The 13087-nt window shown below is 46.4% G+C and overlaps 1 protein-coding gene across 8 annotated transcripts in view; it reads left to right on the forward strand.

Annotated features, from left to right (window-relative positions):
- Positions 1–6380: 6380 nt before the first annotated feature.
- Positions 6381–13087, forward strand: part of tspan12 (tetraspanin 12) — a 30811-nt gene continuing 24104 nt past the window's right edge. The window contains exons 1-3 of one of the 8 annotated variants that reach the window (XM_069903952.1): positions 6382–6752; positions 7439–7553; positions 8980–9062. In XM_069903952.1, the coding sequence (XP_069760053.1) occupies positions 7488–7553; positions 8980–9062 (149 nt within the window). In that variant the 5' untranslated portion in view covers positions 6382–6752; positions 7439–7487. The other 7 variants (XM_069903955.1, XM_069903959.1, XM_069903954.1 and 4 more) reach the window with 7 other exon arrangements.

A 13087-nucleotide genomic window follows, 5' to 3' on the forward strand; every position in this document is an offset into this window, starting at 1 on the left:
GAGAGAGCGGGACCGGGGGAGGGGAGAGAGAGAGCGGGACCGGGAGAGGGGAGGGGAGAGAGAGAGCGGGACCGGGGGAGGGGAGGGGAGAGAGAGAGCGGGACCGGGGGAGGGGAGGGGAGAGAGAGAGCGGGACCGGGGGAGGGGAGGGGAGAGAGAGAGCGGGACCGGGGGAGGGGAGGGGAGAGAGAGAGCGGGACCGGGGGAGGGGAGGGGAGAGAGAGAGCGGGACCGGGGGAGGGGAGGGGAGAGAGAGAGCGGGACCGGGGGAGGGGAGGGGAGAGAGAGAGCGGGACCGGGGGAGGGGAGGGGAGGGGAGAGAGAGAGCGGGACCGGGGGAGGGGAGGGGAGAGAGAGAGCGGGACCGGGGGAGGGGAGGGGAAAGAGAGAGCGGGACCGGGGGAGGGGAGGGGAGGGGAAAGAGAGAGCGGGACCGGGGGAGGGGAGGGGAGGGGAGGGGAGGGGAGGGGAGGGGAGGGGAGGGGAGGGGAGGGGAGGGGAAAGAGAGAGCGGGACCGGGGGAGGGGAGGGGAGGGGAGGGGAGGGGAAAGAGAGAGCGGGACCGGGGGAGGGGAGGGGAGGGGAGGGGAAAGAGAGAGCGGGACCGGGGGAGGGGAGGGGAGGAGAAAGAGAGAGCGGGACCGGGGGAGGGGAGGGGAGAGAGAGAGCGGGACCGGGGGAGGGGAGAGAGAGAGCGGGACCGGGGGAGGGGAGAGAGAGAGCGGGACCGGGGGAGGGGAGAGAGAGAGCGGGACCGGGGGAGGGGAGGGGAGGGGAGAGAGAGAGCGGGACCGGGGGAGGGGAGGGGAGGGGAAAGAGAGAGCGGGACCGGGGGAGGGGAGGGGAGGGGAAAGAGAGAGCGGGACCGGGGGAGGGGAGGGGAGGGGAAAGAGAGAGCGGGACCGGGGGAGGGGAGGGGAGGGGAAAGAGAGAGCGGGACCGGGGGAGGGGAGGGGAGGGGAAAGAGAGAGCGGGACCGGGGGAGGGGAGGGGAAAGAGAGAGCGGGACCGGGGGAGGGGAGGGGAAAGAGAGAGCGGGACCGGGGGAGGGGAGGGGAAAGAGAGAGCGGGACCGTGGGAGGGGAGGGGAGGGGAGGGGAGGGGAAAGAGAGAGCGGGACCGGGGGAGGGGAGAGAGAGAGCGGGACCGGGGGAGGGGAGGGGAAAGAGAGAGCGGGACCGGGGGAGGGGAGGGGAAAGAGAGAGCGGGACCGGGGGAGGGGAGGGGAAAGAGAGAGCGGGACCGGGGGAGGGGAGAGAGAGAGCGGGACCGGGAGAGGGGAGGGGAGAGAGAGAGCGGGACCGGGGGAGGGGAGGGGAGAGAGAGAGCGGGACCGGGGGAGGGGAGAGAGAGAGCGGGACCGGGGGAGGGGAGAGAGAGAGCGGGACCGGGGGAGGGGAGAGAGAGAGCGGGACCGGGGGAGGGGAGGGGAGAGAGAGAGCGGGACCGGGGGAGGGGAGGGGAGAGAGAGAGCGGGACCGGGGGAGGGGAGGGGAGAGAGAGAGCGGGACCGGGGGAGGGGAGGGGAGAGAGAGAGCGGGACCGGGGGAGGGGAGGGGAGAGAGAGAGCGGGACCGGGGGAGGGGAGGGGAAAGAGAGAGCGGGACCGGGGGAGGGGAGGGGAGGGGAGGGGAAAGAGAGAGCGGGACCGGGGGAGGGGAGGGGAGGGGAGGGGAAAGAGAGAGCGGGACCGGGGGAGGGGAGGGGAGGAGAAAGAGAGAGCGGGACCGGGGGAGGGGAGGGGAGAGAGAGAGCGGGACCGGGGGAGGGGAGAGAGAGAGCGGGACCGGGGGAGGGGAGAGAGAGAGCGGGACCGGGGGAGGGGAGAGAGAGAGCGGGACCGGGGGAGGGGAGAGGAGAGAGAGAGCGGGACCGGGGGAGGGGAGGGGAGGGGAAAGAGAGAGCGGGACCGGGGGAGGGGAGGGGAGGGGAAAGAGAGAGCGGGACCGGGGGAGGGGAGGGGAAAGAGAGAGCGGGATCGGGGGAGGGGAGGGGAGAGAGAGAGCGGGACCGGGAGAGGGGAGGGGAGAGAGAGAGCGGGACCGGGGGAGGGGAGGGGAGAGAGAGAGCGGGACCGGGAGAGGGGAGGGGAGAGAGAGAGCGGGACCGGGGGAGGGGAGGGGAGAGAGAGAGCGGGACCGGGGGAGGGGAGGGGAGAGAGAGAGCGGGACCGGGGGAGGGGAGGGGAGAGAGAGAGCGGGACCGGGGGAGGGGAGGGGAGAGAGAGAGCGGGACCGGGGGAGGGGAGAGAGAGAGCGGGACCGGGGGGGGGAGGGGAGAGAGAGAGCGGGACCGGGGGAGGGGAGGGGAGAGAGAGAGCGGGACCGGGGGAGGGGAGGGGAGAGAGAGAGCGGGACCGGGGGAGGGGAGGGGAGGGAGAGAGCGGGACCGGGGGAGGGGAGGGGAGAGAGAGAGCGGGACCGGGGGAGGGGAGGGGAGGGAGAGAGCGGGACCGGGGGAGGGGAGGGAGAGAGCGGGACCGGGGGAGGGGAGGGGAGGGAGAGAGCGGGACCGGGGGAGGGGAGGGGAGGGAGAGAGCGGGACCGGGGGAGGGGGGGAGGGCGGGACCGGGGGAGGGGGAGAGGGCGGGACCGGGGGAGGGGGAGAGGGCGGGACCGGGGGAGGGGGAGAGGGCGGGACCGGGGGCGGGGGAGAGGGCGGGACCGGGGGAGGGGAGGGAGGGAGAGCGGGACCGGGGGAGGGGGGGAGGGCGGGACCGGGGGAGGGGGGGAGGGCGGGACCGGGGGAGGGGGGGGAGGGCGGGACCGGGGGAGGGGGGGGAGGGCGGGACCGGGGGAGGGGGGGAGGGCGGGACCGGGGGAGGGGGGGAGAGGGCGGGACCGGGGGCGGGGGAGAGGGCGGGACCGGGGGAGGGGAGCTTCTTTCTCATTGCCTTTCCTAAGCCCCTCACTCACCGGACAGCGCACTCCGTATTTGAGCTGAATTTGTTCGACAGCTTGGCGTAAGTATAGAGTGCTGGAAAGCCAGCCACGTCAGACCCCAAACAGCTGCCTGGGCCGAGGAGTGGGAGTTGCCTGGCTCCAACACTAAATCACTGCACTTGTGCCCAATACAGACCCCAGGATGCCTCAAAATCAAAAGCCCCTGTGGTCTGTGCCCGTGGCTGCTTCCTCGTTCGCCTAATGGTAGCTGGCTGCGTGTTTAACTTAAATTAAAAACCTTGGGAGACATGCAGAATGGAACTAGAATTGAAAATTCCCTGATCTAGGAATAGCTGTTCAGATTATTGTTAAGCAATTGCTAATCTGATGCTCAATCAGAAGTCATTTGATGGATTGTTTGATGCTAGTTGAGAAACTTTTTTTAAAAACAAAAACTACCTGATAGCATGAGTTAATAAAAAAATTCCAATTTCATTGGTGATCAACTGACCCATTTTAAGGAACAAACCACGTGGCCCTTCAATTAAGCACCGCCATTCAACGAGATCCAAGAATACAAGTGTTCTTCCTTCAACTAATGCCTTCCTGGAGCTCGAAGCTGAACAACATAAGAATATAAGAAATAGGGGCCAGAGTCGATCATCTGGCCCATCAAGCCTGCTTCACCATTTAAAAAGGTCATGGATGATCTGACCATGGACTCATCTCCACCTACATGCCTTTTCCCCACAACCCTGAATTTCCGACTATCAAAAAAATCTGTCTCAATGTGTCTTAAATATATTTAATCGAGGCATCCTCTAAAATGGCAACATTCCACTTATTTATTTGTTGCATTTGCAAATTAACTATTTTGTGATTCATGGACACAGTAAGAATGATTTTTGTGAAGCAGAATAAAGAAATGGCAAAAAATGTAAAATAATTTTAATTAGTATTTAGAATCAGAGGAAAACGCACTGAACATGCACGTAATCATCAAAATTTGAAGGTCAGAAAAACTGGCAATGAAAAATATGGTAGCACTAAAGAGTGACAAATACCCAGGTATGGATGGTTTCTACCAGGGGATTCTAAAAGAAGATAAAAACATGACAGACACATCAACTATATTTTCCAAAGCTGTTTACATTTGGGAATTCTTCCTTCAAATTGGAAAATATTGTACTTCATTCCATTATTAAGGAATGTGAGCAAATGGAAGCCAAAGACTTGTAGACCAATTACTGTTGTAATTAAGTACAGTGACTTGGATAAATTTCTATCTTCTCTGATAAAGGTGTGGAGGCCAACTGAAACATTCCTCTTATTGCTGTCCCAGCTGGGGTCAAACTGCAGAGCTTCAGGAGTAGACCATGTGCCTGTTTGAACCCATGCTGCTGTTCAACAAGATCAGAGCTGAAAAAACTACTTTCCTATCTGATGTTCAAAGAGTAGGGATGCTTTTTCATGTCAGTGTAAAGCCTTGTGCCAACTTAATTTCAGTAAAATCGATTCAATCTTTGCTACCTCAGAGTGAGAGTTATAATCATTAATCCTGAAGAAATAGACAAAATCATGTATCTTAATATATTCAGCTATCTTCCTTTGGCATATACTGTCTCTAGATCCTAGACTGTTTAGTGGTTTTTAAATTTGCTTACTAAAGCTATGGTTCTTTGCCTTGTTTAAACATTCTGTGGCATTTTCTGCTTCATTATTTACACTGAGACACTGAATTCTTCAACAAATTAACTTATTTCAAATAAAGTATTTATTTGCAATACCATGTTACTAGATATGAAATATGTTTTTGTATTAAGTTTACATTTGAACATTTTTAATGTAATAAATCTTGGTTTGCATAATAGTCATACAGGACACAAACGGGCTGTTCGGACTGTTCATGCCGACCTTCAAGCACTTTTTGTACTAATCCTATTGATCAGCACTTGGTTTGATGCTTTGGGTGTTCAGATATTTCTTAAATGTTATGAGACTAGTGCGATCAATAAAAAGTTACAAAAAAAATGTTACGAGAGTATGGAACCAAGACTCCATCTTCTGTCAGGCAGTGAGTTCCAGTGCTTCCTCCAATCCCCTTTAAATGGCTTACCCTTTGTAACCACCGCCATCTGATTTTGTATACATCTACTGGTGTTTTCAATTATTCACCCCACATATACTCCTCATAATTTTGTATACCTTCATTTGGACTCCTCTCAGCCTCCACCATTCCAAGGAAAACCAGCCAATCCTCATTACCAAACTATGAAACATTTAAACTTGGTAGAAATTACATTTTTGTCTGTGTGAGGGTAAACAGTTAATGTTTCAGGTCTCTTCCCAGTGCAGGAAAAGAAAATGAGCATGTCAATAACTGAGGCAGGGACAATGTAAAGTTGGAGGGAAATGATCTTGACAATATTACAAATACCCAGTTCAGGTTCAGAGTAGTTGTTGAGGTTATGAAGTTTGGTTCAGGCTCAGACTGTGACTAGACATGATGGTGGAATTGGTAAACTGGAATATTGTAGTAGGTAAGCAAGACAATATTTTTGGGCCTAATATTTAATTGGAGTTCATTTCTGCTCATCTACGTCAGGGCAGATTGAGAACAAAAAGAAATGAAGTAAAAAAGGAGAGAAGTGATACCAAATGAATGATGTTATAAAAATAGATGTTTATGAATGATGTTATAAAAATAGATGTTAATGAATGATGTTATACAATAGAAGCACATTAATTAAATAAAATAGTAGAGGAATCAAAGATAGATCCTTGGGAGATTCCAGAGATCCCAGGATAGAGAGAGGGTTGGGGAGTGGAGAAGAACTGACCTTAATGGTCTGTGATTCCGGCCATTGGAGAATTTTTACCCTGACCCCCGATTCCCACTTGAGTTCCTTGTCACCACCTTGAGCTTCTATTGCCTTAGTCAATCATGAATCTTATTGATTGGCAGTGATGGTTCTTCACAGTTCTGCCATAAAGTTAAGATGTTTTGGGGACATGATGCTTCCATGTGTCAATTACACATCTTTATTGACCAGCAGTGGTGAATTGAGGGGACATTTGTAAAGACATTTGGAGGGACACAATACCAGTAGGGAAGGTTTAATCAGAAAACAAAACAAAATGGAATAGGTACATGATATTTTTTTTCTGAACAACTGCTGGGGAATCAGATGTATTTTCCTCAAACCTTCATGGGGATTTGAGGGACTCAATCAATTGCAAGGCTTTATTTTCTGGGGAAAGTTAGCAAAGGATTTAAGCGTTTGTTGGGTAACTGTGACCAAATGATTCGGGAAAGTGAACTGTAGTGGATTGGTGTAAACACAAAGCATGGACAGTATTTACTGTACTTTGGATGGATTGGTATCCATTTGGACCGCGAACAATCTGTTGGATCTCGCGGCTGGAAATCCTGGGACCCACGAGATTGGGAAAGCTCTCGGGTGCTTGGAAGGAGCGTGGCCGAATGCAGGACGCAAGCGCACAGCGTGAGGTCGATTCTGCTGGCCAAGTGGTCAGAAATCAAAGCCGTGTGCGAGGGCACGGTTCTTGCAGGAAATCATCCAGGAAGCGAGAAGAAAGAAAAAGAAGCGAGAAGGGCAGCGCAGAAGCCCTCAAAAGTTAACGACAGACCTCGCTGCTTGGAGAGAAGAGACGCCGCTTTCCCCTCACCTCTCCCACAGCCAGTCGGTTGGAAGCTGCAACGTTTATAACGCGTGGGGGAGTGGGTCAGCTGGAAATCCGTCTCTGGCGGGCGGTGCGTTTTAAACGAATCCACAGGCGTTGAACTTCGTGGGTGTGAATTTTTATCTTTTGGCGACTGACAGATACCGATCACAAGCAAAACGAGGGGTTTGTGCTTTCTTACTTGGGGCGCGAGTCAATAAGTAACGAGTTGCCCAGAAGGGATGAGATAAGAGATCATTTATTTCCAGGCGTTCTGGTTCTCGTGCGAGTTTTTCGGGGAACCGAGGGACTCAACCAATTGCACCGTTTTATTTTATCGGGCAAGTTAGCAAAGAATTTATGCATTTGGAGTTGGGTAAATGTGAGCAAATGACTCGGGGGAGCACGTGAACGCAAAGCCTGGTCAGTGGTTACCAGATTTTGGATGTATCCAATTGACCGAGACAAGTTGATACATTTCTGTTGCGCTGGTCGCTTATTTGTCTATCAATCAATTTAAACGTACATTGTATTTAAAACGCCTATAACGCGCGACACTAATTTAGAACGTTTTGACTCGCGGAAAGTTTGTGTTGCATAAAACTAATACTCGGTCTCGTCCAATAAGATAAGGCGATGGCTCTTTAAAACGGTTTCTCTGAGCTGTAACCAATTGTAAAACTTCTAAAGCTTGGACAGTGTGATCGCCCTTTTAACTTCAACCCATGGTTCTTCTGCGAGCTGAACCATGCATGTGAACTCCTCTTTTGTGCAACTTTGGAAAGAAGAACGGAACCAGCCCATCTTAATATAATTGCGTTTAAAAACAAAAAAAATTGGAACTTTGTCTATTTTTTAAACTTTTTTTCCAGATGACGGGCGAGATAAAGTGATGGGGTCATCCCGTGAGGTTCAGGCAGAATGGCCAGGGAAGATTCCGTTAAATGTCTACGCTGCTTACTTTGTGTTTTGAATTTTCTTTTTTGGGTGAGTGCGATTAAATAAGCCGAACACCCTTTCCTTCGGCACCCAGTTCACAGAATACAGTGGCCAGCAGCTCTGGTGAATTGGATTGCCTCTACAAAATTGGATACGTTTTCTTGCTGAACATAAAGTCACTGTTGAACTAATCGATTTCTACGTGAACTTTGGATATTGCGGAGAGAGAAGTTTGTTTTATCTGTTGAAAGATATCGGCTCTATGTGCAGAGTTGGTATGCTTTTGTTATTTACTTTTTGGTTAATTTTTCTAAAATCAGGACAGTGGTCAATATGCATTGACTTCATACGATTTGAAACAGAAATTAAATGTCCAATCCTATTGACGTTAAAATTCAAGGGCCATTCATTAGATTGGAATGTATTAAATGTGAGTTGTTTGGGTCAGTTACATTTCACTAGATAGAGCAGACAGACTTTCAAGACCACTGTATGGTTGCAGGTAAAATGAGGGGGGGGGGGGTTTCAGAGCATAGGGCTCTGGGGAGTGATAAAGAATAGAAAATTACTGGTACAGGTACATAGTTTAAAGTGGTCAAAAAGGATACCTTCATCAGTTGGGGGAATAAGTACAGTAGATAAGTCAGGATGCAACTGTACAAGAAGTTGGCGAGTCCACAGCTGGAGTACGATGTGTAGGTTAGGTGGCCAAACTTTAGGGAATTAGCTGGGCAGAAGGTGCAGAAAAGATTCCTGAGAATGTTGCTGGAACTGAGGGCCTTCAATTATAAAGAGTAGCTGGATAAATTGAGACTTCAAGGAGAGTAGGGGACTGGGGGGGCGGTGGTGGTATTACTAACAGAGGTTAATTAAATCATGAAGAGTAAATCGTCATTGCCTTTTTCACTAGAGTAGGTGAATCTACAACTAGAGAGCTCAGATTTAAGATGAGAAGAGAAAGATTTAAGAGATCTGAGGGGTACCTTCTTCACGCAGAGATTGATGAGCATTTAAAAATGGCTGCTAGAGGGAATAGTATCAGGGACAATTGATATGTTCAAAAGCTATTTCACAGGCCCTGCGTCTCAAGTAAGTTTTTGTCAAAAAATTAAACATAATGTTATTATGTCTTTCTATTTTTGATAATTGTGAAACAATATAAAAGTGGATTATTGTCAGAAAAAAAAATTAAAATGGGTCTTGTATAGGCAGCATTTTTATACTTTTTACAAAATCAGCACGAGATATGACAAGATCTTAATTTGCTTAAGCTTTAAAATGCTCTCGATGAAACAACAAATTTCACTATTTAGCTATAAAAATTAAATAGTAGGTACTTGTTTTCATAAAATAGAGCCTTTTGTGTCAGAAAGCTGATGAATATCAGCAATGGGACACCAGTTAAGGAAAATCACTGTGCAGCGTTAAATATTTGCCAATAGACTACTAAATAAAAGAATTGCATATTTTACAGTTGATGTCACTGTGTGTTCTGGGCGTGTCTGCATGGATGAGAGATTACCTGAATAATGTACTTGTATTAACAAGAGAAACCCGGTATGTATAAACTAATTACTGGATAAATTCTAAAATGTGAATTGTAAATATCTGTAATATGGCAGCTGACAAGAACAGGCTTTGCTTCTTAAATAATTTTTGTCAATGTATATTTGCAGTATTTAAAATAAGGTCTCATCTGAGTAGATTTCCTTTTCTTCGTTTGGAGAATTTTGGTCATTAAAATGTTGCATTGCCTTTCTTGCACTTTAAGGTAGTGTAAAATGCTCACACATGACAGCACACTGCTTTAAATTTACTCTAATGTTTTTAAAGTTCTCAAACAGGTGTTTTTGTTATGCTGGAAATAAATAAAGGTGTTGAAGCTTTTATAGGACTTGGTCATGCTTTTCAAAGGGATCATACAAGAACGTGAAAAATGGGAGCAGGAATAGGCCATTTGGGTCATCAAGCCTGCTCTGCCATTCAATAAGATCATGGCTGATCTGATCTCCAGCTACCTGCCCCATATGCAAAAATCTATCCAATCTTGTCTTAAATTTGTTTACTGTGGTAGCTTCTACTGCTACTATGGGCAGAGAATTCTCCACTCTCTGGGAGAAGCAGTTCCTCTTTATCTCCATCGTAAATCTGGTGCCCTGAATCTTTTTAAAAAATTTAAAAAATTTTTCACACTATGAACCATATTGACCAAAATACACATAAACATTTCCCCCTTGAATATACACAGTGTCATTTTCTCCCTTCCCTCCCTCCTTCCCACCCCCTCCCCACCCACTAAACATTCAACATATATGATACATTAAACCCATTAAACAATGTCATCACACAATGAAAATAAACAAGAAAATTGTGTCATCTACTTTTACACACTGGGTCAGTTCATTTCATCGTCTTCTCATTCTGTCATTTTAGGTGGTGGAGGTCCGCGGTAGGACTTCTCTTTTGTGTTCCGTGTACGGTTTCCAAATTTGTTCAAATACTGTGATGTTATTTCTTAAATTATATGTTATTTTTTCCAATGGAATACATTTATTCATTTCTATGTAACATTGCTGTATTCTCAGGCTATCTTCTGATTTCCAGGTTGACATAATACATTTTTTTGCGACAGCTAAGAATACAGTTTTGAATATATGATTACAGATACAATGATAATTAAAAGATTTATAACAAACATGTACATCAAGCTGCAAGAGGAAGAGAACGATGAAATAAGCTGTAAACCCAAACAAAAGAGGGAACATGATCTAAACATAAAGATAAATAATGAAACATGGGAAAAGCTATGCTGCGGAACTATGAGAAATACAATAAACAAGAGGTTACGCATGATACAATACAATTGGTTACACAGGCTATATACCATGCCCCAAAAGTTAAATAAATGGGACCCAACAATATCAGATAGATGTTTTCGCTGTAAGAAGGAAGTGGGACCAACAGTACTTGCAATTTGGGCATGTGAGAAAGTGGAAAAGTTTTGGAAAGATCTAAATCCGGTATTAAATAAAATCACAAAAAGCAACATACCAAAAAATCCAGAGATCGATCTTTCTAAGTAATATAAGAAGTAAATAACTTGGCCTCGATTTGGATGGAACACAAAAAAGATTTATTATGATAGCCTTAGCTGGAGCAAAAAAATGCTGCTCTGAATCTTGAGGTGTTGTCACCTAGTTCTTCACTCGCCTACCAGTGGTATGCTTTTTGCCATTATTTAGAAATGGAATTTTTTCAACAAGAATTTATGGAATGTATATACAACTTAAGATGTGCATGCAAAAGGGAAAAAGCTTTAGTAATATCTATAGGTTATTCTTCTTGATTAGGATTAAGCTTCTAACACAAGCAAATGAGTTTCAGATTTAATAAGTACTTTCTTCCCATTTTTATTTTCATGATCTAATCTCATTAAAGAGCATAAAACAAACTGCTGGAGGAACTTGACAAGTTGAACAGCATGTGGGGTGGGGGGGGGGGGTGTTGGGTGAAAGGAAATGACAATGTTTCTGATCAAGACCTTTGAGACAGTTTTGAACTGTCATCCCTCAGAATTCATTTGATATTTAACTTTTTGACTTCTGCTCATTGATCTGAGATGGTTTATAGAATTAGAAATAGAGGATATGGGCGATACCATAATGTACAGATAGGTGTTCCCCCTACTTACGATGGCCCGATTACAATTTTTCAAAGTTATGATGCTTCGAATCCGTACTTTCAATTTTAAATTCTGATCTGTTTCCATGCTTGCGATGTGAGAGTGAAATTGATGACCCTGTCACTTTAGCAATGAACTTTATTTCAATGGTTCAAATGTTCTTCATGCACAGTGTGCTTTTACCTGTGAATGTTAATGATTTTTTAGTGTGGAATAAAGGCATTCACAATGTAATTATAAAAAGTGGTAGGTGTGGTATTCTTTTTCCGGAATGCAACCCCATCGTGAGTTGAGGGACACCTGTATGCAATCAGTATTTGGCAGTGTTACAGTGTTAGCAGTGAGTTTGGTTACTAATTTGAAATATCTGAAAAAGTTTTGTTGAGAATTAATATTTTTGGCTGCTCTTTCCCTTGGCTACTCATGTTTATAATGGTTTAACCTTTAAATTAAAAAAAAATGTAGACAGTCCATGAGCCCGTGCCTCATAATTACACCCAATTGATCTACAATGCAAGTACATTTCAAAAGGTGGGAGGAAACTGAAGCCCCTGGGAAAACTCAAGCAGAGATGGGGAGAACGTACAAACTCCTTAGAGACAGCGTGGGATTCAAACCCTGGTCCCAATCGCTGGTGCTGTAGCAGTGTTGCGCTGACTGCTACATTATCCGTGCTGTCCTTTAAATGCCAAATGAAAATCTTAAAAAAAAGTATTGTGGGGCAGAAGCAAAAGGAGTCCTGGTAGAAGATTATAAAATGATGAGAGGCGTAGACAGGATCTTTTTCTTGGGGTAAAAACGTCAAACATTTGAGGGCATGCATTTAAAATGAGAGGGGGAAAGTTTAAAGATATGCAGAGCAAGTTTTATTTGACACAGAGAATAGTGGGTGCCTGGAATGCATTGTAAGGTTTGCAGTGGAAGCAGATCTTTTAGATAGACACACTGATATGGAGGGATATGGATCATTTGCAGGAAGAAGAAATTTAGTTTAATTTGGGCCTCGTGTTTGGTGCAAACATCAGGAGCAGATGGGCCTGTTTCTGTGCTGTACTGTCTCGACCTTCATAAGATGTACAGGAAGGTAATCCTTACTGAAATTTAGAAGCAAAGAATATTGTTAATAATGAAGTTGATCAGAGTAGCAGAGTGGGGTCAAGATGAGGCAATGAGACTGACTATTTGCTTAATCTGTTCTGCGTTCAATCAGACCAGATGCCACATTGTGGTTTTACATCCTCGGAGCTCAACAATGGGATTCCACTGAGGGGAGTGGATGAAAGAGTACCTTGAAGCTCAATTCTAATGGCTTATTTAGACAAAGTTAATCATGGCCCATTTGCACAGGTGCTGAAATTAAAAAAAAACACAACTATCAAAACTGTTTGCCAATGGAAAAGTCAATGCCTGTGGAGGAGGAAAGCCACAGGGGAGAAAATGAACAAAAACAAGAATTAAAATAAATCTATTGTGGAATTAATAGAGTAAGGTCCAGAAAATACATTTATTAAACTAATAATACAGTATTTAATCCATTATTATTGGCTGCACCAGAGTTGAAATGACCAATTTCATATTAAGGCAAGTGTATATTCAAAATGTTACATATCTGTACCAATTTACATTATTGATCTGGTCTCTCTGAAGGTCATCTTCAGTGTCCTTATTTGCAAAATCTTGCACATGCTTGTATTAATAATCATATCACTAAGTAAAATATAAAAACTGAAGAGTAGGTCAGAAATCATGTCAAAATTTTAGTAAGTTTGTGTAAAATTCAGATTGTGGATACAAAGTATTGTGCTTAATAAGTTTTTGAGGCTGTTACCAAGGAATGATGCAGTTGGATACAGTTATTAGTGCAAAAGGTTTTGGTAATTTTGTCTTTTGGGTATTATTA

The sequence above is a fragment of the Narcine bancroftii genome, chromosome 11, assembly GCF_036971445.1.
Source record: "Narcine bancroftii isolate sNarBan1 chromosome 11, sNarBan1.hap1, whole genome shotgun sequence".
Classification (NCBI taxonomy): Eukaryota; Metazoa; Chordata; class Chondrichthyes; order Torpediniformes; family Narcinidae; genus Narcine; species Narcine bancroftii.